The sequence below is a fragment of the Polyodon spathula genome, chromosome 16 (assembly GCF_017654505.1).
Source record: "Polyodon spathula isolate WHYD16114869_AA chromosome 16, ASM1765450v1, whole genome shotgun sequence".
NCBI classification, from domain to species: Eukaryota; Metazoa; Chordata; class Actinopteri; order Acipenseriformes; family Polyodontidae; genus Polyodon; species Polyodon spathula.
Genome location: NC_054549.1, coordinates 15,468,974 through 15,495,160, shown reverse-complemented (window position 1 = coordinate 15,495,160; position 26,187 = coordinate 15,468,974). Strand labels below are relative to the sequence as shown.

The following is a 26,187-nucleotide window of genomic DNA, read 5'->3' as shown; positions in this document are numbered from 1 at the left end:
TCATAATAGAAAAAAAAATTGGTTAACAATAAATATTTTATTGTGTTTGTTGGCAATTGAGTGCATGTACTTTTTACTGTCATTTTATAACCTTCAATAAGAAAAGTAATTGGATTCTTTGAGTAATTAACTTTTACAGAAAGGTAACCCTAAAAATATAGCAATAAGTAAATAAAAATGGATTTAAGGACTGAAAGTTGTGTTTTTTCATGGGGTTTGGTTTTTCTAACTTGGTGTCTAATGGAACGCTGAAGTCCTGTTGCTGGGAGAGAGTGTTTGTTTACTGTGGCCATGGCAACAGAAGTTTACACTTGGAGAAAACAGTCTGCTACTCAGGTCACTTTTCTGGAGAAGGTGGAGCAAGTTTGTAGCCGTCAGCCATTCAGAGCTGAACGGTGATCATCTCCTTCTGGTCAGACATGGCCGGAGCCCAGAGTGACCCCAGGAAGTGGTCAATGCCTGGCTGGAGAATAGAGGAGAAATATTCCAACAAGGTTCTTATTGGGAACTGGGTAGAGGAGAGACTACAGGTAAGGTTTACATACATTAAACCATAGGAGTAAAAAAAAAAAAGTTTTCCACAGCAAAGTGAAATCAAGCATGCTGAAGAATAGCGAGGTATGGTAAAACATATTGGTAAACACAGCAGACCAGGGTAATCTATGGTAAATAGTATAAGCATGGGTAAGGTGCAAAAGATTCATGATAAACTTTCATAAACTGCACAATGGTAGAATGGTACCACAGTGGTAACATTTTCAAAAGGACAAGTGATTTTGCTTATAAGCGACAACCAAAAATGTAATATTTTATATGTACAGTACATTGTTTCATCTTTAATGGCACTACCAAGATGATCTTGTTTAAAGTGGACCATAATACTGTAATCCATGACAGTACCATGGTACAATGTGAGCACTAGTAATAATCAGTAATTTGGGAAAATGGTACCTCAATGGTATATTTCTAATGGCTTGTAAAGGCAGTGGCATTGTAGTCACACTAAGTGGGTTATTTGTCTCCCTTAGTTCATCAGAAAAGGCCAGACGGGCAAAACCACCAACCAGCTTGACTATCGGCCTTACAGTGAGACCACGAGGGATGTGGTGGTGCGGACAGCCGCGCACAAGAGAGATGAGGTACACGCACCTGTTCACCTCCCTCTGTGTGTGTTGTAAAGTGTACATGGGGTAAACGAATGGGTCAAATTTACTAATATTTTCTACAGAAATGCAAGATTAGAATTACAAATCTGGTAAAAAAGAAAAAAAAAAAAACCACCTATACACTAAAAGAAAAAAGGTAAATGCAGTATTCATTGTTTCTGTGATCCATTCATTGTGTTGTTTTTCACAATAATTTGGTTATGAAAATGAAGCAGTTTAACAATGTTTTTGTAAATTTATTTAATTGTCAAATTTCATATTTCACAGGTTATTGGCAACAGCCTTTATCAAGAGAAGCAGAAACTGCCTTCCGTCAGCCACCACATCCTGTGTTTGCATCCTCATTAATGCTCCCTCGTGCAACCACGCTGGTGCTGTTTTTTTGTTTCGGCAATGGCCATTCAATCAGACGACAAGAGAACATATTAATGTGGATACAATACAGGATCTCGTGAATGCTGCTGAGAATGATTTATGCCTGTTTGTTCAATCAAGGATGCATGAAATGAGGTTGCTAAATATTTCACTGTGATAGGTACAGTACAAGATAAAGAAACGCTAATGTGTTTGTTATAAACGCCACATAGTGTTCTATAACTCTTAAGCACCATTAATGTACACTATATATAAGATTTTACAATGTTATTTTATAGTTCCTCTTGCTTTAATGCTCTCTAACCAAAGTGCTTTCTTTTCCCAGGGTCTCCCCAGCAGGGTACTTCTTGCACACCACAACACGCCTAACTCCGATCACCTGGTCTCCTTGTATGATGAGGTTTATTGCCGACAGGGGAAAAACCCGGCCCTGCCCCCTCTTCGATCCTGGAAGTACGACAGCCTAGCCTGGCTACCTGAGCGCAGCGACCACCCATTAAAGGGTAAGCAGCTTCAAGTTTACCAGAGATATAATTTCTTCTCTAAAACTAGAAGAAACTATATCAAGTTGACAAATGTTTTGACTAGTTTCCTGTAGTTTAACCTTACCGCAGCAGAACCCAGGTCCTGTAGAATGTATTTAACAGGTCTGAAGAGTTTATACTGTTCACCTGTCTCAAGTGTCTGTAAATCTTGCTTGCAATGCACGTCCATTTGCTGCATAGTTCAAGTGCGCAGCTTTGAAATAAATATGTGTTGCAAACATTTAAAATGTTGACATCTGGTACAACACTAGGTTAAAGAAAATTCTCAGTTTCTTTGGAAACTTGGTTGTATTTTTGAAAGGAGAACCCGCCCCCTAATCAAATACATTATCATCGAGCCGTATTATTCTCAGGAAGTTTGCGAAGCTTCACTTCCTGAGGTATTTCACTTCAGTTCTGTCTTCTGTCACTAGAGGAAGCAGCTGATTGGTTAGTAAGAGTAAATAAGGTGTTGAAGGGGTGGGGACAATTTTACTCTTCAGGTGAAATGACCATGAAAGTGTAGCGCTATCTAAAAGCATGGCTTGCAAACAGATACCTGCTTTTTTAAATTACTATAATATAGCATGTGTTTCTTTCAAAACTGCACATTTGAGGCCAATATTAACAAATAAAGTGCACAAGAAGTGAGATTTGATTTTGAAATTATTTTGTTTGCTACATCCACTTTTGAGTTTTGCCTTTTAATGATATTTATTAATGTTTATTAATATTCATTTGTCAAACAAGTAGTGCATACCAAGAGTGTGCTCTGTAATCAAGCAAGCACCCTTTGGTCCCCAAAGCAGCTGGAAATGTAAAAATGAGGAATATATATATTTCACATTCCTTTCAGGTCCTGCTACGAATTTCGGGCTCCTTCAGTCCCGGGTCGCTGTGTGGAAGAGACAGCTGGCTCCCACTGAACAGGAGAGTCTTTACAGGATGTCCTATACCCAGCACCCCAGCTCGGCCTTCTCCCTGCGCCACTGTCGGCTGTTCTCCAGCCACCTGCACACCCCCAATAGCGTGAACAAGGACCTGCATCTCAGGAACCAGCCCTGCCGTCTGGTGCCTGAATACCCCAACACAGCCCGCTGTGCACCATCACCCCAGCTCACAGCATAGAGGCCCGGCCAGGGCTGGTTCTGCTGTACTTTTTCTGTTGTGCTTTTTTATTCAGTAAAGTAACGGGTGCTGAAATGTATTAGGCCTGGTAAACATACTAGTGCTGTACTACTACAAGAAAGAGGAGCAATTTTCAGTAAAAGTTTACCAAGGCAAATTAGTTTTTCCGAATGCATGCACTATGCATGTATAGTACCTCTATTTTCTAGGCTCATTTAAAGGGTAATTTAAATTCCTTTTTCTTATCTTTTTTTGTGATGTTTGCCACCATACTGAATAGTTCTTACAGCAATTACTCAGTCACTGTGTTTTCTCCTGAGTTCAGGGGCTACTCCTTAGTTCTAGTAGCCTGCAACAGATATATGTCACATAAGCTAGAGCAGCCAAAATGTCTAGCTGGAAGTATGAAACACAGGGCTGGAAATATGACTCCCATTGCATAGCAGCTTGATCCATTCCTGAATTTTAATAAGACACATCTGAGCTTGTTACTTATACAATGTAGCTAATCAAGTATGTAGTAAAATCTGGAATGGTTGAAACTGCTATGCAAAATGAGGCTTATTTTCATTCCTGGAATATCTAGAGAACACTTTGCTGTTCATTAGGTGGGGTCTTTATACCTGCTGCACATGAAGTGGCAAAGTGTAAAAAAAGGTTTGAAAAACTAAACCGTCTACAGAAAAGGGAATTACTGTTCTGCTGTGTGACACATGTATATACATACACACACACACCCTGTGTATATGCTACATTGGACTTTGTTCTTGCGCATTACAGCCTCCAGGTGTCAGTATTACACAGTGTATGGAAACAGTTTTCTGTGAATCTGTAGCATTGATGCTGTGTGATGCAGTGACCATGAAAGCGTAGGAGGAATTAAATTAGTTTTTGTACTGATGGAACCTGAAAGGTGTGTTGTTGGTGTTTTTTTTTTTTTTTGTCTATTTCATTTTCTTTTTTAACCTGCATGGAGTATCAAACCCACACGTTTGAAATCCTAATACAATATGCTGCACGTTAGCACAAATGTACACAGGACAGATTCCCTTCATGTGTGTGCCCCCCTGTGGTAAAAAGGTTTGAAATCCTGTTTCTAGATAACGAGAATCAAATGAAATATAGCAAAATGACTTGGTTACATCTTACAGGAAAGTCAGAATTTCCTACCTCGATAAATACAGTATAAAATAACCATCCGAACTTAATGCCTGCAGTAGAATAACAAGCAGATTGGAATTTATGACACAAGTAAGACACTTCTTTTTCCTGCCCCATATTTATTATACCAGTAGCAAATCCTAACACTCTGCCCTGGCAAACAGTAACACCATTAAATAGAGTCAGTATTGCAATTAGATAAAGCAGCTAGATTTCACTGAAGCATGTATTATGCAAACTCTTTTTGAAGAGGTAATAAAGCACTGTGTGGGGAAGTAATAGTTTCTCCATTCATCACATTCTTGTTAAACATTATATTTTATGTACAGATTTATTTTCAAGCCTCTCAAGTTAATTACATCTTGCTACTGGTAAAGTGGATGTGGTTACATAATTCATTGTGAACATCCTTGATACCTTAGCAAAAGCCTGAATTAAATCAAAGTGTATGGCTGTACTTTATAATGGCTAGAGCACCACCCTTGATTGAATCTAGGCGTAGTTCAAAGATATTGTAAAAGGTACTTGTATTACTGATGAGAGTTGAGGAAATGTTTTTAAACTGTTGGGTATTACATTCTCCTTTTCAAAAGCACTAGTGTACAGTTAGTGTACGCTTTCACAGTCCTCTCTGTGTCATCTCATAGATATGGAAAAATGCAAAGGAAGACTCTATTAAATCTGATAGATCATTCATATTATCTCCCCTACAAAATGACTTCAACTGGCAGCTGGATATTAGTAATGCATTTATTTTACAGTGTTCGGTGTGTGTGCTTCGGCTTCCTCCTTCAGAGCATGGTAGAAATAGCTAGGGTGACTGGTGTTGTTTGAAAGCTGCACATATATAAACATGCATAATATATATTTTCAATTTTCTAAGGTTTTGCACATATGGTAAATATAAGTTGTTTCTTGTCGATGGACCACACTGCATTGCTACTTCAAAAAAAAATAAACATTCACTGCTAATCTATAACACTTTGGAGGTCCAAAGTTACACAGAATTCTTTTTTCAACTGAATGTATAACCAGACTGCATATGATTCGTACACATATATAATTGCTGCAGTTAACAATAAAGAATAAGTAGCTTCAAATGTCACTTAAATATATCTCTTTTTTCCATTTCCCGTGTTATTTTATGGGGTTGGCAGTTATTATGATTTTCTCTGTATCGACCTCTACCTGGCTTTGAGCTGCGTTCTCAGTAGTTTCATTTCTGAATGGAAATTAGAGAGCTTTGCGAACCCAGACAGGATGTTTGATTTGTATTGAAGTCTGTCCAGAACCTTTGTGGCATCAAGATGCAAATTTAAAGACGCAGTCTCTCCTAATCAGACTTAACTCTGGTTTAACAGCAGGAAGGATATTGAATAAATCTCAGATGGTTTAGGTATCTACTCATTACATTTGGACTCTTGCTGCATTCTGTCACTAGATGGCACTATGTGCTATGGACAAATCCCATTATAAGCTAAAAATAAACCTTTAAAGTTCCATAACAAACATTTAGACTAGAAGTGTTTCTGAGCATACCAGAATACCTTTGGTTGAAACGTTTATTTTAGCATTATTCCAAATATCACTGTTGAGTATTTTATAGTTTTAGATGAAGCTAAAAATGAATTATTATTATTATTATTATTATTATTATTAATAATAATAATAATAATAATAATAATAATAATAATAATAATAAATGGGATGTATTAATTATGTATCCAAATTATATCATATATCAGTTTTGAGCCATTGTTTGCCAGAGCTGTGCTTGATAGAGTCACTGTGTAATTGTCCAGTACAATTGTCCCTTGCCTTTCATGATTACTAAAACAACTTGCAAAACAATGTGTGTTCTATGTTCTAAACAACATTACATTCTGTCTGAAATATGGTATAATCAAATACATTTATGGAACATTTCAGAAGTATTTATGTGTACAGTTTTAATTGAACCCAGTCACTGTGCACCTTTAAGTTAATTGATCAGTTAATCAATGAAGCCAGGCTCTGAATCCCTATCGGTCTGGACTAGCAAGAGTAGGGGTTGTTTACGCAACTATAAGGGATGAACAATGTACTTACCATCAAACTTCTGCCTTCTGTTACTTTATAGAACATACCTGAAGTTCTGAAACCCAGGACTGGATGGAGAGCTAGTGCAGAGTCCTTAATGTGGTAGGGTTTCTAATAGGGTATTATATCTGTCTGTCTCTCTTACCTGCTTTTTCTGTACAAGCAGGTCAAGCAGAGACTCAAAAGTGACTATATTCAGCCGTATTATATTTGAATAAATTTGCTAAGCAACGTCATTCTCGTACAATAAGTCTGTGCCATTAAAGTTTCATTACAGTGCACTGAGTAGGGCAACTGTAGCCCCACTTCAATGCTAATGTTGAGTAGAATACAAATTTGCAAAGCCATTAACAGTTGAGACCAATAATTAATTTATAGAGGGGACACCCGATTGTGAAAATGGCTCAGTTACATTACTGTTAACTTGTTACACTAATCCCTCACATGAATTATAGGTTATGTAAAACATGCATCACTTTGTTTCAAGTAAGATTTGAGCGCAACTAATTGAGCTCAGTTGGAAGGTGCTTCCATGTATGAATACACACTGGTAATGCTATATTGTATCAGTAGTTGTGTGCTACAGTCCAGAGACCACTGTTTGAAAAAGGTATTATAATGGTTTTCAATAATATTTTTGGAACTGCTTCACCTGCCCTGCTCTGTTGCATAGCTTTGTTCTGTATGAACGCACTCCTCCTGTCTCCATTACAAGGCGGGGTAACATGAGCTGACAAACATTGTGTGCCAGTTTCAGGAATATGGCTCTGTTACAGTGGGATGAGCTGAACTCAAAGCTGCTTGGATTTCACTTACACAGGCATTCATCTGAGCAGCTGGAAGCCTGCTATTGAACAATTGTTTAACTGTCTGCACTTGGAATACTGCCTTACTGGTTTACTGATTTGATTTTATCTTCAATGATACTTCAGATACAGTACAGATGGAGTCACACAATCCTGAGCAGTTTGACTATGTTGTTTCAAAGGTCTATTAGATGGGTATTAAAAGTGACAATCAGAAATGAAATATTTACTATGGGAGGTTACCATAGGGCATTTTTCTGTTGCTTTTAATATTTCCAAGTTTATTGAGTCTTACATTGGTTTTCATTAAACATGGACTAAATCGAGAAAATTGCTTCCAGTTATTGTCCATGCTGCTGCTGTAGTGTTCCTTTTCAGCATCCCTTTCATTTAATGGAATGTACTTTCAGAATTGTAATGATCCACAAAGCTGACAATTCTTCTGATATGCATGTAAACAATAACTCCTGTTTCCTTCAAAGTCCACTTAGACCGGAAGAAGAGGTTTTGAAAGCTAGTGCTTGCATATCACAGTTAATCTAATTAACAACACCTGTAATAACGATTACCTGGATTAGAACAGCAATTGTTAACAAAAGAGCATTTTAATAATTTCACTGTAGGCAAAATTGAACTCAAATAACATGTGCAATTCTTTATTCTGGAGTGTACAAGTGGACAGTGCACAGTACTCAAATGAGCCAAACAGAGCATATATATATATATATATATATATATATATATATATATATATATATATATATATATATATATATATGCTATATATATTATATAGTATTTGTCTATTTGTGCAAACATACTATATATTGTATATGCACACACTTTTCAAAAACATTACAGTATACAGTGTCGTACAAAGTTATTGACTCACAGTAGACTGTTAGCACAGGTCACACTGTTCAGAGTACTGATTGCAATTTAAAACTAAAAGTGCCTGGTATAATCTAACATTGCCTAATAAGTAATCAGAAATCAGCTCATTGGTTAAATATTACAGAGACAGCAGTAGCTGTAATTATGACACTGCAGTTTCTATAGCTGCTATCATTAGCTGCATAGCATTGTTAGAATTATAGGACAGTAAGGACTCACAGGGTTTGAATTAGAGAGAATCTACTGTGTAGTAAAATGAACAAAAATATTTGCTATGTATAAAAACAACAGAAAATTAATTAGTCATGACGTCAGTGAACGACACCTCTTCAAAAATGTAACAAATGACAACAAAAGAAGCCCTGTGTACTATAAATACACTTCTATAGACAGTTTGCAACCCAGGCAAGATAATAGACCAGCACATTAGCCCTCTGCAATAGCTATCTTATTGCAGTATTTTAATATATTAAATATATACATTTTTTTTTTTTTTAATTAGTACAGTATTTTTTAAATTTATATTTTGGAGTGGTGAGGTTAAACCACTTAATCTATTAGCTTTAAAACTATAATTAGTGCAACTTCACCAAAAGTCATTCCTGGAAAAGCTAAGTATTATTATGCCTGTACATTCCAGTTCTGTCCTGTGTGCATGAGTTACTTCGAACAGAAAAGCTGGATTAGAAGTTGATAACTTTGTATTCTGGAGAAATATTATCATTTATAGTAATTGTGAAATGACATTTAGTAAAGAAAAAAAAACACTTTCCCAATCATGATGTATTGAAGTTGTCGTGTGCAGTTGCAACGTATAAAGTGGAGGAATGAAAATGCTACTACACGTAACAAAGCTGTCAAATACATTATTAATTTGATTCTCTAATGCAGGACTTGACTACTAGTAGTTCTAATGTTCTACAGCACACTCTGTCATATAAATGCCATGCTATTCATCCCAAACACAGCAGCAGCAGAAGAAGACAAGGTTCAGTCTCCTACTCAACATTTTCATAAAGTAAATTAGTAGCAAAATGCTTCCACTGTATTCAGCTCTCACTCCCACGCTACATGCAAAACAGGCAAGCCAGCTCAGGGCTGCTTCTGAAACCAATAGAGCCCTTGGCAACTCTCTCCACACATACATTTACAAAAATAAGTAACTCAAGCTCTCCTGCACACCCAATTAAGGGTCCTGCTTATTTCAACCTTAACCTTGTTTTTATGGAATGAATTTTAAACAACCGTTATGGGCAATTATATATAAAGGTCTCCTACCTGGCAGCTAACAGTCTCCATTATAAATGCTCAGGGGATATTTAGTAAGAAGCAGACTTGTAAGAACATAAGAACAGTCTGGAAATGAGAAGAGGCTGTTCGGACAATCAAGGTCCTTCCCACCACATCATTTACACTTAGTAAGAGTATCTAATGTCATAGGACAGACTCTATAAGTTCCCACTTTTATAGATATTACTTCTTCGCATGGTAAGCTGTTCCATACATTTGAAACTGTAAAAAAAAAAAAAAGTGCTTCTGTTCTCAACTTAATTTCACTCAGACTTTTCTTCCTACTCTGAGCTAAATGTGAAGTAGTGACTTGGGTTAATGGTCTCTATAGCGTTTAGGGTTTTATTAAATAGCCTCTTTGACTGGAGACCCTATTCACTGTTTTCAGGACAGTTATTTTAAGGACAGGTTTTTTTTTTAAATAGTGTTAATAAACATTCCGTCTAGTTGAACAGTCCTTTGAAAAAAAGAGAAGGCATTTCTAACCCTTTTGAAAACAGGTTTCACGATCCGCAAACTTGATCTCATTAATCGAAATGGGCTTTTAAAAAGCAGCCCTTTACGAAAAAGTTTCTAAAGTTTTCTGAATAGAGCCCTTTAATTAATTTAGCCTGTCCTCATTGTTCATTGCATTAGGCCCCTTCTGCACATTCTCAATTACAATAACATATTTTTTTTTTTTTATTGAGGTGACCAAAACTGGAATAACATCTAGCTGGTGTCTAACTATAGCATTATATACTCTTGCATATCTGTCCTAGACTTGTATTCCACACTTTTGGCAATGTAATATAGCATTCGAATTGCAATGACGAGATTGTAGGATACACCAACTTGGAATCTATATAGAAATAGTTGGGGCAGTCAATTTAACATAAATAGTCAACATAAATAATAATGGGTCTGACTGTTTTGCTATATAGCTGGCCTCCTGTTATATATATATAACATAAATAGTCAACATAAATAATAATATCTCTGACTATTTTGCTATATAGGCTATATATATTAATATATATTATAGATTATATATATATATATATATATATATATAGGGCCAGACTTTGAAACTTAGGTTTCTTTTGCAAGTTGAACTCCACATCACCACCCTAAAGTAAGAAACTTGGTGACTTGTAGATACTAAAGAAAAACTACATTATAGGTGTTTTTTTATTATATCTTGTCCTAGTGGCAATATGATAATTTTAACTCTATATTCATATTTATCTTGTACAGTACATTTTTGCTTATGCACCAGTTTGAATAAACTGTAATATGAGTATCTGCTGCCTGAACACCTTTGGAAATTAAAACTACAGTAGGTCTTTAGTCTTTTTATGGATTAAAGAACAAATAAATGTATTAGAGTTTACATTTTATTAAATTTTTTTCAATACATTTTCTAGTTCATTTGGGAAGTGCAAAACCAGAAGCGAAGAATCCAGAAATATCTGCCATTGGAGCAAAATAGATAATTATGAATATAGATTGCACACCTCGCCCTGCCCCCAAAACAGAACCAACCTTTTTCAGACTGTGGTCTGCACAGTCTCCATCACAGGTAGTACTAATACAAATGGAAATAAGACACCCTTGGCTGAAGGAAGGACTTTCAAGCCATCAGCAACAAAATCAGGAGATATCTCATCCGCTAGAAACCTCATGGTGAACTGCCGGTTGACACAGTAAATTATGTTGTCGATGGTGGTGCACTGGAAAGAGGCGGAGTAGGGCAGCCGTTTGGTGCAGCACTCATACCACAGTTTGGCCATGGCATGGTAACGGTAGACGCTGATGCCCAACGTGGGGTTGATGTCAAAGCGGTAGATGAAACTCCTGACGGCCACCATCTCAGTGGTCCTTTCCTTGCATCCCGTGATTATGCTCTCCTTCCAGGAATTGGTCTTGGGGTTGTAGCGGAGGAGGGTGAATCTAAGGGTGCCTCCAGAAACATAAATCTGTCCATTACAGGCAGTGGCGTGGTGGGCCACAGCGAAGGTGTCATTGGGCAAAGGCGCCACAAAGGTCCATCTATCTGCACGAGGATCATACCTCTCCACAGTGTAAAGGCACTCACCACCCACTGCATACAAGTAGCCCTGCAAAGCGACCAGCTTGCACTGTGGCCTGGCTTGGTTCATAGGACAGATCTCCTTCCAAATGCCGGTCACTGGGTTGTAGCAGAACACCCGTTTGGATGGCTTTAGGTCCCAATCTGTTCCTTGACAACCAGCTGCAATGAAAAGATAGTTATCCATGGTGCACATGGAGCAGCCTTTGGAGATGACCTCTTTGGGAAGGCTAGCCAAAATGTGCCAGGAATCTTTGTAGTCATCATAGTAGTGGAGACTGCTTGATGTTGCAATTTCTTCTGTCGCAGACTGGGATTTGTAGCTCAGTCTGTCCTGAGGATCCATATCAGCCACCACTAGGAACCTCTTGCCTTTCAGTCTCTGTGTCCGGATCTTCTCTCTATCATCCGCCTTCAGCCTGTCATACAGCTCAGGGTCCCTCAAGACTTGTAAGTAGTTGTCTGACATTACTTTGAAAGCTGCATCTTGAAGGTCATCTAGTTTGTGCTTTCTGGCCAAGTTCAGGGCTTGCAGGCAGTTACCCAGGTCTAGTTTACATTTGAGGACCTCCAATTCGGAGCTTCCTATGTTATCTACGGGGATTTGGAAAAAGTTAGCCCTGGCTACCACCTCTAAACTGAGTTCCCCACCTTCAGGAAGTGAACATGAGTCTGCTATGGAACTCATGGGGCTTGAGCAGTAGTCTTCTGATGATGCCATCCTGAAACTACTGTTTAATGGAGTGGAAGCCCTGGGTTCAATAAAGGGAATCTGAAGGTCTGAATTATCCACAATCTGCAACATGCTGTCTTTTCGGTTCAGGCCAGAGCCTTGCCTCCCTGTAGGATAGGGCACCAGTGTTAAAGAATCCCCATTGCTGATCTCAGGATCTTCTAGGAAAACAGAGTCTGAAGTAGGGGCTAAGCTTGGTATTTGGACACTACTGCTGATGCCTCCTCCGTTGGGTCCCCTTCCCCTTAGCCTTTCCCTTTCCCACTTGGCCTCCAACTCCATCAGACAGGCATCTTGTGGTGTATGTTCCTTGTAGCATCGGTGGACAGGAGTGGAATAGCTTGACTGGTAGGCGCTGTCATCTGAGATGGAATGAGATACTGACTCCATATAATAGTTGTACATCTTCCCACACACCTCCATCTTCTCAACCCCTGGTCTCTGCACAACCAGGTCGCTCCCCCGTTCTATTACATCATTAATCACACGTCCATTGTTACTCAGTGGACTGGAATTGAGTGTTGATTTACCGTGCTCATGGTCTTGGATCTCAGGTAATATAGAAGGGCTGTTGTCCTTTTCAAGTGCACCGTCTCTTTTCTCCTGGCTCTGTACTGCAATATCCTTCTGAATGGACCAGCTTCCATTCACTGTATCTTTAGCTGTGCTTAAATCCTCCTTGGTCTCATGTTCCTTTTTCTCCACCACCTTCTCAGCATCCCCGGTCAGGCTTTTCTTTCGTTGCCTGAGATCCGAATTGCATCCAATACAAGACCCTGGGGGCACTGCATTCAGCGCACTGGGTTCATCCCGGGATACTGTCCTGGCCCTGGAGTTATAGAACTTGTAAGCCCAGGAGACCAACAGCACAGCCAAAACAGAAACAGATAGCTTCCCCAGGAGTTGCATGTCGAACTGAACACCAAGGTGATCAGCTAATGGCATTCTCTGAGGGATGGAATTTTCTAAAAAAATGAAGTTAATAATTGTTGGGTGCAGTTGGGTGAGAGCCGGCTTAGACTGCCCCTTGTTAACTTGACCCCGCTCTCTCTCTCTCTTTGTGCCGCTCTGCTTTGCGTGTTTTTCCTTTCAAGGAGTGACCTTCACCTGTCCCCTGGGAGGATCGTTCTAAACCAGACACCTGCAGGATCTCAGCACTTGTTTAATGATTTGCATATCTAGGCGGAGCGTAGGTCACATTCCACCTGCTGCGGGAGCTAGCTGCAGTGTTTTTTTTTTTTTTGGCAAGCTAAGGCTGGTGTTTGTGTGCATATCAAAGCAGGGCGGGGCAGCCCTCTGCTCTAGTTGCTAGCAATTGAATCTAACCTACTGCCTTCCACATTACCAGCCCAGGACTTTCACTAACCACTGAGCTGCTGAAACTGACTACTTTCCACATTGCAGCCCAACAAACTCTATTGTGCTACTCAGATCCACAACCTTCCACATTGCATCATGGAGGTTTATTTAAATACTGAACTGCTCACACCTACTGCTTCCCACCTTGGACACTGCAAAATGTCTTAACTTATAAAGGCATGGCACGATTTTAAGTTGATGTTGTAAAAGAAAAGGGATTAGCAATCCTTTAAAGAGAGAGGCCCCTCTGGCATCAATATGGTAAAGCTCATCAATTGCAATACTGTAAAAGCAATGCAGATCTCTATCCCTTACAGAAGCTGGGATCCTGGCAATGAAATGCTACTGTACTTGCATGGCAGTACTGTAATGCAACATTTGACACAATTTTTCTTTTGCAGTGCATGAGTCACTGTAAGCTTCTCCATGGTGGTCCGCAGATGTAAAACTCCCCCCCAAGTCGCCAATCTCTAGCATTAATATTCTTAGCTCCAAACTGAGCGTCTTAAAGTTGTGGAGATTAAAAAACATATCGCCCAATAATAATGAAACAGCGAAAACATAAATGAAAAAAAAAAGTTGATAACACCTTTGAATGCAATAAAGTTAATTGTCTTTGTATGCAGCGTTCTTTATCGGTCTGTTCCAAGTTTCACTGCACTGTGATGCAAGGTGTTTCTAGAGCAGTAGCAAGACTCATTGATTTACAGCAACCTTTTATTCTAATCTCAGAAGTGCTGCCAAGTCACCATGCCTGGGTCTCAGGCAGTCTCACACGCATATTCAAATACAGTACAGCTCTACAACACTACATGGGAACAAAGGCTCCAGGTTACTAAGAGGGAGGAGAACTGTCTCACCAACCCGGATGTTCTTGTAAAACTAACAATTTCTTGTTTGAATAAGTCAAGTTACCAAACCTGTTTTTGACCAATGTTCAATTACAGTTTCTCTGTTTTATACCACAGGAGCTCAGACTGAAGTGACAAATTTATTTGCAATATGTCATGGTTCTGAAGTTCAGGGTGGATTGTATTGACTCTGTTGAGACCAGAGTTTGTAAGTGTGTGCGAGTGTAAATGGCTGTGTGAACCTGCTGCAGGATCTTACTTTGTTTCACCCATAACTTTGACTTTCCTATGACTTGATGAATTGTACTGTAATACAAATTCAACTGTGATGTCCTTCGAAAGACAAACATACAGTATGTGTGTGTATTAAAATAAATATCTTTATGGTAAAATTTGCAATTGATCGTGCTTTGCAAGTGGTATATTTTTATTAATTTCATTTTATTTTATAGTATATTTTACTTAGTTGTTCTACAAAGATATACTGTAGCAATGTTGCAGTAATCAGTACAACAAAGTGGACAGCATTTCTTTTTTTAGAAGGTTTTACCATCAGAAAAATATCCCATTTTAGCATGTGCTCCTTTGTTTTACTTTCACATAAAAAAGCTCTCTGACACAAGACTGATGGCTTTTGCTCTATAAAGGGATATCCTAAAACACTTAGGGGTAGATGTATTAAGATGGGTCAGTCGCAGTGCAAACATCGCAGTTTGCATTTTTGTTACAACAATTCACAAAGTGCACTTTTTGTCATATGTACTAAGAAAAAATATGTTAATGAAGCGATATACTAATTTAAATATTTGCGTCATTTTAGCGAGATCTGTAGTGACAGCTGTGGGACATTTTTCAGCTACAATAGCGACAGTTGAGTTGTGGTGTGCTGCAGCAGAGGGTGACCGAAGGATAACGTCTACACATGCAAGGGTCAATCAAAATAACATTGTTTTTTGTTAAATGTAGATGTCATCTGTACAATGCACTCTGTTCTGTCTTCATTTTACCTATTTTAATACTGTTATATATAAAAAATGAAAGGCTCTTTAATCCCATCAGATTCTATACTGGGGCCCCAACCTTCACCCCCAAAAAGCTTTTCATAAACATACAGTAGCCCCTCACTAAACCGGACATGTTTGTCCGATCCGACATAAGGAGGTTGGGTTTAAAAACAATACAATAAAATCGCACACATATACATGTATAGTGCTCAATGCATTGTAAACTGTCCTCATTGCACTGAAATAACACTAATGTGTTCTGGGTACAGTGCACATTACACTATGTAAAAATATTAATTTGATCAGTAGGACTAAACAGTATACTGTACAGTAATAAAAGCAAATGAATACCTAGCACACTTTCTTTTTACTTTAGCCTACTGGTAAAATAAAGTAAATCATGCTGCTGCATTGTACACATTGGTGTACAATGAGAATAAAAGATCATTTTAAATTGTCATAAAAATTTGTTTTCAAGGCTTGTAAGTACATTCTGATTTTAGTGAAAATTTGGTAGTTGGGTGTTCGGCTGAAAAATGCATTGACACAACTGGCAACACACGAGAAAAAGCGGACTGGGAAATGCCTGACACAATTGCAACTGTTTAAAACGTGCTTTCAAAAGCTCTTAACAGATTGATGCAATTGTAAGTATCGCAATTGTCATCCAGCTTTAGTACATCTCATTATAATATTTGCACTATCTCCACCCCCTTTTTGCGAATTTATGCAGGAACGCCCATAATTACATATTCATCTAAGATTGAACCACAATTGCTGCAAAACAATTCCTAAAAAGTCACTAACAGCGCTGCATTTGTTTAGTACATTTCACCCTAGACTTCCGACTCGTTTGCAACTGGGTTATGACTACTGGGACAGCCGCAACACTTTAGTACATCTACCTCTAAATTTGAAAATACTTATTCTTCTTAAATACAAACCAATCCCAAAGAAACATTTCAGATAACAAGCTTGTTATTATTATCTTATGTTAACGAGAACCCCGATTTTGGAACAGTAGTGGGAAGTGTTAAACCTGTTATCTGCAATGTTTGTTGGCCTTTATTTTCATTTTATGCACATTAAGCGTTTTTCACGTCAAGCAAAGTTCCCATTTAGCGTTTTAGTAAGTCCCTTTAATATAAATACATTTTATAAATGTGTCTATATGTTCAGCTGAAGTTTGTGTGTAATGTAGATTTTGTCATTAGCTTTGTTTGTTTGATTTGTACACACACAGTACTTCCAAGAAAATAAATAAATTAAAAAAAAAAATAGGCACCAGCACTGTCTACTACCTACCACCACCTCTGCACTCTGCATTTAGGCATGATATGCAAACTGCATGGTTCCTATGCAAATCACTCCTGACATTGCAGGTGACCTGAAGTCTTCTACAATAACTATTGTGTCACCTTAGAGCTTTCAGCTCGTCAATTTTCACCACCAATAACAGCTGAACTCTTACTTTTTTTTAAATATTTGTGAGTATTGAAGTAACCAATGAATTCACTCCAATCCAATGCATTGCATTCACAATATGATTCAGAGAAAATAAATAAAAAGAAAATCATGCCCACCAGTTTTTAAATGTTTTCCAATACTGTTCCATAGAGAATAAAATTGTTTCAAATAGGTCATTTTACTGGTGGGTGTCTGGGGTGTGTGAGGTCAGAGTTTGTTGCTGCATGATTATAAACAGACCTGTGTTTACATTGGATATGCTTACACAGAATTAGTATCAGTTATACTTGGAAATTATATTATAAAATACTTGGAAAAGGTATGGTTACTCAGCTGCTACTATTGTTGGGATTCATATTGCACATAATTGCCTGTTTATTAATCTTGTCCCAATCATTGAGTAACATGGGGGCTTGTTGTTAAGCAGGCAGTGCATATTTAGAAGTAGGGAAGCAGCGATACTCTCATACTCACAACAGGCACCTGATACCAACAGGCACCTGATACCTGCTCCTCGTTCAGCAGGTAACTGGAGATGGGTCAGCAGATCCAAAGGGCTCTGAATAATTCACAGGCTGACCCAACAGGGCTTCCGTCTCCCTGCTGCTTGTGCATTTTTAGTGCTCATGAAACATGAGGGACAATGGCACTGCCAGGCTATAATAGGTTTCTCCAAGAAGCTCAGAAGGGCCACCTTTTGTTATTTAGTCTTGGGTCAAGTGTGAAATTGTGCAGTGGTTTTGTGATGTGGCTTGAGGTGCCCATTGGCTCTGAGATAGTTGAGATATGATAGCTTTGTATTGTAAAACTTGTCTTCTCTGCACAGTCCTGCTGTAACATACAGCAGTTCAAGTTTAAGGCTGGTTGCTCTGCTGTGTTCAATATTGTTCTCTTTGGATGACATGGTTTGGAAAGATATTTGATTATCATGAAGCCTGTAAATGCTGTTCTGGAACTTGCTCAGTCTCAGTGAGTAATTATTTCTGGTTCACTTTCCAGACAGAAAGGAATATAGTAAACAAACAAACAATGTGTGTGTGTATGGAAATGAAATTTCTCAATAGAATGTTACACACGCAGGGTTATTTTTTAATTCTTATTCTTATCTAAAAAGTGGACAATGAATGATGTTAAAATTGAAATCAAGCTCACAGCGCATAGTTAGCTAATCCTGTTTTATGAACTTTAGAATGCAGTGAACTTTACCTTCATGCTAAAATCAAGGTTCAACGTGGGCTTCAGCCATTGCATCTTGGACTTTGATCTTGGCATATCCAAACCTTTTTTTATATTATTTTATAGCTTAACCTCATCAGTGCTTCTGTGTTGAAAAGAAACCCAGTGCATGTATGTATGGATACTGTTTTTGTATAATTTGTAGTGTGTGTGTGTGTGAAGTCTACGGCTCAGGCATTTTGCCATGATTTTTATTATACCAAGTGGTTTTGGTTTACGTCATACCAGCAAGTGTGAATGGCAGATTATTTTCTTCAGCTGCTGTGCTGCAGCAGCAGCACATCGTGTACTCAGGATTAGTCCAAAAAGGTTGGATGTTCTTCTAAGCACCCGCAGCAGCCGAGGTGTAGGGATTTAAACACGTTGCGCTGAAAGAGGTTTATCTCCACTTTCCAATTCAGTGTGTTTCTGGAATAATCCCACTTCAGTAATGAGGAGACAAAGTGGCTTGGCCAGCTTAAGCAAGCTCTTCAGTTGAGTGCGAAAGATGAATGCTAAATGGAACAATATATACTAATGTTACCATAAGCCCACACCCTTTCAGTCATATGGAGTCACAATAATATATTGTATCTGTACCTGGTTTCCCTTTCCAGACTTTCCTATTAACACAACTACAGAAATATGTGTTAAAAAATAACACTGCTTGTACAACATAAAGAGCAGCTTGATGTGGGTATGGCATGGCACAGATATCTTTGCTCATGCTTTCTCCTTGTTTAGATTCATACCATTTCAATCACATCCTAGGGACTTTTTAAACCTCGGAAGAAGGCCTCAAAAAGGCCTCTCAAAGTTTAGCTGGTACTCTTGAGTGTAACCAATTACCAGCTTCAAATTTCAGAACACGGATTTATTTGCTGCTTATTTTGGAGTTCTTAGTATATAAGGCAGTAACTCATTCCTGTTACGTACAATGCTTGGTGGGAGCAAAGTTGAATAAGAGCCCAAACACTAGAGACTAGTTAATTCTTTTTCTAACTGCTATTTTTAAATTATGAAACGAGTCATTCGCTTGACATCTCCCTAACTGTTTTGTAGGTACTGCTTTACACAGTTGCAGTATGCCCTGTTTTTTTAATGTACATGCATTTTGCATACATTACCAACAGCTCCAGTGCTGCCCCCTTTTCAAGGGTATAGTGACTGACCGGTATTTTTTTTTAAAGTACTAATATTTTTTTAGATTAAAAGGTAAACTTGTTTAATCACTTCATTGATGTAGGTTGCATGGTTGGAGTGACTCTCCCCAACAGCACCCTCCATAATCAGAGATGACAATTAATGATCTACAGCACTTTCTGAGATACAATTTTACAACATTGAAGTAGACAGTGCTGGTGCCTTTACTGTTGTTTTATCTGTTGTTCTGGTGGCTTTTATTGCAAAGTTGGTCCTTCCTTGAGAGATAGCCATTAATTTATTATTTGCACAGTTTATAGTCTAAGAGACACCTATAATTTAATAGCTTATTGTGCCTCTCTAATTTGGAGTAAAATGAGTTTGGTATTTTGTTCTCGGAGTGGCTCTCCTGGTAATGCATGACTAGTAAAGGCATGACTGTGTAGTGTGCAGGGTGATTCATATACAGTAATTGGGGAGTACGGGTTTGTGTCCCGGCTTTCAGAAGATGGTCATTGCTGGGGATTCCACAGGGAGGACAATCATCAGAGACTGAGTCAACTCACTGCACTACAGTGACTACTACTGGCCAGATGCCTAGTGAGCTCAGAGCAGATACCTGTAGGGCTCTCCTACAGGGGTTGCTAGCCTGCCATCTCCTGCTCTCAATCTGGCGGTAAATAGGAGTGGTGATGGCTTAGTGGTGGGATCAGAGGAACTGACTAGTTCTCCTAAACTGTTGCTGTGGTGAAAAAACATGTTTGGCCGCTCAAAAAATGTAATAGCAAAAAAATAATGAAAAAAACAAAAAATGTTCTCAAGCTACTTTCCTGTGGACAAATAATTCATCTCAATTGACAGTCTATGTGAAAGGCAGAGGGCAGAATGGCAGACAAGGGGTGCTCAGGTTAGGACTGAAGTTTTCTTCTTTGCAGAAGCTCATGTACGCCCTGTTTCTCATGTCTCAATAAATTCCATGAAAAAGAGGACAAAGTGTAGACTGTAATTTTCCTGGGAAGGTTCTCTGAAAGGCCTCCAGCGGCAAGGCCCAGTAGACTGGAATTTAGGATTGTAAGGCCACCTTTAATACCACATTCTCTCCTTTCGATTTTTGCTAAGCCCCAGGATATGAATTATTCCCATGGGTTTTAGTAGTAATCTATTAATGTACAGTGCACCTAGAAAGGCTTACATTGCAATTCCTTTATAATAATAAAACTCTGGCAGGACTACATAGCTTTAAACCCATGTTTCATTGTGAACAATAGTGTGCTGTATATTTTAATTTGTATTTTAGTTCAACATTATTCTGTAATAATAATAATAATAATAATAATAATAATAATAATAATAATAATAATAATAATAATAATAATAATCATTATGTGTAAATTCAATCTTGGAGTTATTTTTGGTTTTCCTCTAAACTGTTTCTGTTACAGAAAAATGTACTGTTTCAAAATGCCATTGACAGATAACGTTACCAGCAATGGCAACATAAAAGCTTTTGAACAAATCAATCTGTACTGATACAATTGTGATACATTAAGTACTGCGTAATTAATGACATGGAGTTGGCCTTATTAAGACAATTGTGTTACCTGGTTTAATTACATTGTAACATCACGGTACGAGCCATTTACATGTAATTACTCAATTATTCCACTAGTAGTTACCATGCCAAAGCAAGGACTGTTTGTTGATGCAAGTTGACTGCAAGTTTACTGTGTTGATATATGGTTCTGTATGCACAGTAACTTAGAGAACTACTGATTTTTAAAGTGTTTTTATAACCATTGTAAAAGTATGTCAAGGGGACAAAGAGCAAGATGAAAAAGATATCAACTGAAAGAACTAGAACAGGGGTTCCAAAACTGTGGGCTGTGATGCCGTCCCAAGTGAGCTGCGAGAGCAATGACATTCTACCTATATATATATATATATATATATATATATATATATATATATATAATAACAAAAAGCAACAATAAAATGCTAATGAAGAAAAAATAAGATTCAAATGAAAAAAATAACAATTTAGATTAATTTTATTTACAGTGTTACAGGTTTAATTTTTTTTTTTTCATTTGTCATTTATCCTAATAGTGGGCCCCAGTGCCCAATGCAGCTGAACAGGTGGACCTCAGGTAAACATATTTGGAAACCCCTGCGCTAGACCACAACTGCTTATCATGCTAAACCCAAGGGAAATGAATTGCCAGTTGTATCTTTTTTAATATATATATATATTTTTAAACAGAACTAATGTTTATTGAAAGACAGGCAGAGGTGAGGCAAGAAAAAGACAAGGGGTTTGACTGTGTGGGGCTTTCTTTTTTTTGCTTTTTTTTTTACAAAAAGAGGGAAGTGTCAGGATCTCCCGCGGTGGATGATGCTGGAGGTGGACGGACTGGCTGGGACTGATGTGGGAGTCTGAACGCCTCACGTAAGCTCCAGAGTTACTGTAAGGATCAACACGGCTGGCACCAGTCCAAGAGTTTCCATAGAGGATGCAGCATCTGGAAGGGGGTTAATAACACAAAACCTCAGGAACAGACAATATCTTTACTCTCATAACCATAAAACTCTCACTGGTGCTATTTATTAAGTTTCTTTGGTATTTTCAGACAATGGTATTAATATTCTATGTGACTTTTTTATTGGACTAGATTTATACATTGAAGAATGCAATTTTTTATATGTTTCATGTGTTATTTGGAGTTGGTGATATACAGCATTAAACAGCTGCATCATAAAAGTTCTGGATTTGTGCCCAGCTGCCCCCGCTCTGCATGTCTTTATCTGCCAGTTAAGGACCTTCATATTAGTCATTACTTATATGGATACCAATGACTGCATGGCTGAAATGTTTGCATAATGTGTCACGTTTTTAAATATTAATCTTTTTTTGAAATGTTTGCATAATGTGTATATATATATAATATATATATATATATATATATATATAATTATATATATATATTATATATATATTATAATACACATTGAAACATTACTAGCTTTTTATTCTTCAGTGACAAAAAGTTTTTTTCCATGATAAAAATGAAATCACTGTAAATGTGGTAAATCTCTCTGTCAGTTTTACCTGTGGTACGTTGTATTTTCTATAAAAAGATAATGAAGCACTTTCTCAGGAACAACCTTTGTCATTTTCAAATGGATAATGTGTTTAATAAATAGTTTCTTTTAAGATATTATATTTGTAATTTTAAATGTTATGCTTTTTCTGTTTTTCTGTGTTTAACCACATTTCTGTCTATTTTTTTGGTCGTTATTTTTACCGTCCAAAACAAAAAAAGTGACCGGTTCTTTCTATATGGTCCAAAACTCATCTTATTAAATATCACACAATAGTCATTGCATGTTTAAGTCCAATGCTGCATATTTGTTCACTACCCAGAAGCATGTTCATTTCTGTGAACACAAAATAAGCATTGTTTTCAGTCCTATAACGTATTTTAAAAAATATATTTTTGAAAGGTACTTCATTTAGTTTATTTTAGTATTTATGATTGAGTGTGTTGAAGTTATAAATGCATTTTCTTTTCATTAACCCCTCCCCATCTCTTCTCTGCCACCTATCACATCCTACATCCTTAGAAGGGGATAGTAAAGAACAATAACAAGGAGAATTTCCAGGAAGTCAACGCTGTTTTTATTTATCAAGTCAAAACACATTTAAATGAGTTGCTGTCTCTGGACGTGTTCACTATCAGTATTCAGAGTTTAGCCTTTAGGAATACATGCAAAGATTTCTCTCCTGCATCAAGATAAGCATCAAATCTGCATCAAATTTGCCATCAAACATTCATTAAAAATGTAAACAAAAGCGAACCATTTATTATCTCACAAAACTGGCCCGAAGACAGAAAATTGATATACAGGCGTGGTTTAAGCCACGTGCATTTTAGATTACTAACATGTTAATAAAATTATGTTCATTTAAATACATTTATGAACTAATTTAAAAAGTCCTGCTAAAGCTGTTAAGCAAACACCAGGTCTTTAAAGGATTACCAGCACCACGTACCACTGAAATAGATTTTTAAAGATGACACTGTGGTAATGTTTGCTAATAAGGTTTTATTACACCTTTAGTTCATGAATAGGTTAATATGTATATTTACCAACAACAACACAAAATGAGCTTTGTTAATAAGGTAGTTGCCAGGAACTAAAATAAAGTGGGAACAAAATATTTTATTTCGAATGACGGACAACACTATGGAGCCAAAATACATGATAAACTTACTGTTTTGATTCTTTGCGCCCTTCATCTTGCTTGGGTTTTCTGAAATGAGAAAGTTGAAGAAAGCAGTTAGTATACATGATGGGGTACGATGGGACATGGTGCTGTTTATTTTAAAGTTGCTTACTTTAAACTAAACCACAGTAGTAAGTGCATTGTTTATTGCTTGTTACTTGAAAAGTTTGGTATGTAGCATACGAATGGGGAGTGTTCCCAAAGTGTTTTAGCACAGAAGACAGTATGTTTTCTGAGCACATTTTTATTGCTTTGATTCTGTTTCAAGGGCAGCCCTGCGCTCCCCAGTTTAGACTCTGCCTCTAACCACACTGTCACAGAAGCAGAATAATGCTGCTGTCGCTTTATCAAGTGTGTATGCATGCGTGCCGGTTATTATATGGTGCACTGGGGCCAGGCTTCCCGGAGGAAGTAATCAGGAATTCACAGCGGGTGCAGTCTCAATCTTGAGAGACTGCAGGTAGGCAACTAGGAGACATACTGTATTTATTGAGAAGCTGAGTTGCATGGTGGTTAGAGAAAGTGCTGGGTTGCAGTATGGAAGACAATGGGTTTGAGTAACGATGGTTAGAGAAAGTGCTGGGCTGCAGTGTGGAAGGCAATGGGTTTGAGTAGCTCAGTGGTTAGAGGAAGTACTGGGCTGCAGTGTGGAAGGCAATGGGTTTGAGTAGCTCAGTGGTTAGAAGAAGTACTGGGCTGCAGTGTGGAAGGCAATGGGTTTGAGTAGCTCAGTGGTTACTGTTGGGCTTCAGTGTGGAAAGCAGTGGGCTTGAGTAGCTCAGCGGTTAGAGAAGGTGATGGGCTGCAGTGCGGAAGGCAATGGGTTTGAGTATCTCAGTGGTTAGAGGGCTGCAGTGCTGGGTTTGAGTAGCTCAGTGGAAGGCAGGGCTGGGTTTGAGTGGGTTTGAGTAGCTCAGTGGCTAAGGAAGCTGGCTTTTTTTGTAAAGGTAAGAAGCTGCAGACTTACCGAAGACAATGAGCCGGGTGTGGGTGTCTGTGGAGCCAAGAGGATTTTGGGCCGTGCATCGATACATGGAGCCGTTCAGTTCTGATGGCACTCGCTCCAAAATCAGCTCCTTCCCATCATGCTCTGCACTGCCATCCAGCAGGCGACCTCCGACCCGCGTCCAGGTGAAGAGGGGCTCTGGGAAGACCTTGTTCTGCAGGGCAGGGGATAGAAAGGGCACAGGCATCATCTAGACATCTAGTGACTTAAACAATAAGTGCAAGAGAGGTCAGAAAAGCAGTGGGTAGAGAAAGTGTTAAGCTGCTGTATGGAAGGTAGTGGGTTTGAGTAGCTTGGGTGTTAGAAAAAATGCTGGGCTGCAGTGTGAAAGACAGTAGGTTTGTAGCTGAGTAGTTTGAGAAAGTGCAGGTCTACAGTGTGGAGATTTGAGTAGCTCCATTGGTTTAAGTGGCTCAAAAGTGTCAAATATGCTCCTATTATGTTTAGAGACAGAAAAACATAATGTGACCATATGAATTTCAACCCAGGCCTTCCGTGGATAACATATCATTGATAATATAAAAATGATTCAAGTCCAGAATTTTCAAAAAGGGTGTATTATTCAGCGATTTGTATGAATGCACAGCTTAATCAAATACATTCAGTCGCTTTGCTCTGTGTTAGTATGTCAGTTTGAAACTCAGGTGCTACCACTCAGATAATGATAAGCATGCGTAAGTCTATGGGCTATAGAGTCTTTTGTCTGGCGGTGGTGCTAGATTTGAATGGCCTGCTGCTTCTTACTTGTGGGTGCTGTAACATGACTCAGGTTTACACTATTCATTATTTAGTTTTGACTGGATGATTTTGCCTGTTGTTTGTTGGTGTGAAGGCGATCTGCTTTCTGACTCTTTAGGATTTGCCTTAATGGCTCTGTAGTGAATGTAAACCGGCCTACTTTCTGTTTGTAAACTAGCTAGTCAAATGCACACAAAATGCGCCAAGGTAATCCCTATTGACTTGAAATACTGGATTGTCTGTGTTGCTGACACAATACATTTACCCCAGCAGATCCTACCTGGAATCCTTGAACGACAATGCGCACTGTGTCCCCAACCTTTGCTCGGGTCGGAGTCATTATCAGCTTGGGGCCCTTAGGGGCCTCTGCAGAGGAGAAGAGAGCAAAGTTAACCAGGGCACTGTTATGACTCGACCCCTTGGTCTGCCCGTCCACAGACAGCACCGTCTTCTGCAACTTTAAATACCGTTCTAATCCCAGTGTGTTACCCCGAAGACACTGAAGCAGGAGCAAATAACAGCAGCAATAGCAGCATAATGGATCGGAAACAAATATTGCACAATATAGATTTAAACAAGTGTTGAGAGATCTGGCATCGACTAACTTTTTTATTGTCAGTGCTGCTGAGTGGATGCTTTGTATTACCCGATCTCATTTTTCAATGGTCATCCTCATTCATGAAACTACAATACCCCATAGCATATACTCTATTAAACCATTTTCATTCCCTGTGGGGTATGTTTCTACCAATGGTAGCTCCATCCTATTGTAGCTGCCCTTGACAGTACATTGTAGTGCTATTGGTGCATTGCCCCATTTGGTCTCCAGGTAGGTAAAGCATGGGGCTGGATTTAGTGTCCGTGCAAGTATGAGAGATTTAATTCATTCAAT

The 26,187-nt window shown here is 38.3% G+C and overlaps 3 protein-coding genes across 3 annotated transcripts in view; 1 reads left to right on the top strand and 2 right to left on the bottom strand.

Annotated features, from left to right (window-relative positions):
- Window positions 1-312: 312 nt before the first annotated feature.
- Window positions 313-5,411, top strand: LOC121329243 (uncharacterized protein C1orf158 homolog). The gene is made up of 4 exons (XM_041274735.1): window positions 313-530; window positions 1,029-1,139; window positions 1,867-2,044; window positions 2,922-5,411. Exons 1-4 carry the CDS (start codon window positions 420-422, stop codon window positions 3,191-3,193), a joined length of 672 nt encoding a protein of 223 aa, XP_041130669.1. The 5' UTR covers window positions 313-419; the 3' UTR covers window positions 3,194-5,411.
- A 5,073-nt stretch (window positions 5,412-10,484) lies between these two features.
- On the bottom strand, window positions 10,485-13,340 carry LOC121328474 (kelch domain-containing protein 7A-like). Its single transcript, XM_041273157.1, has one exon. The coding sequence runs from the start codon at window positions 13,170-13,172 to the stop codon at window positions 10,953-10,955; it is 2,220 nt and encodes a 739-aa protein (XP_041129091.1). The 5' UTR covers window positions 13,173-13,340; the 3' UTR covers window positions 10,485-10,952.
- Window positions 13,341-21,333: 7,993 nt separating this feature from the next.
- Window positions 21,334-26,187, bottom strand: part of LOC121328433 (immunoglobulin superfamily member 21-like) — a 131,860-nt gene continuing 127,006 nt past the window's right edge. The window contains exons 7-10 of the mRNA XM_041273083.1: window positions 25,576-25,661; window positions 24,519-24,711; window positions 23,540-23,578; window positions 21,334-21,785 (exon numbers count right to left, since the gene is read on the bottom strand). Of these exons, the coding sequence (XP_041129017.1) occupies window positions 21,709-21,785; window positions 23,540-23,578; window positions 24,519-24,711; window positions 25,576-25,661 (395 nt within the window). The 3' untranslated portion in view covers window positions 21,334-21,708. The remainder of the gene's footprint in view (window positions 21,786-23,539; window positions 23,579-24,518; window positions 24,712-25,575; window positions 25,662-26,187) is intronic.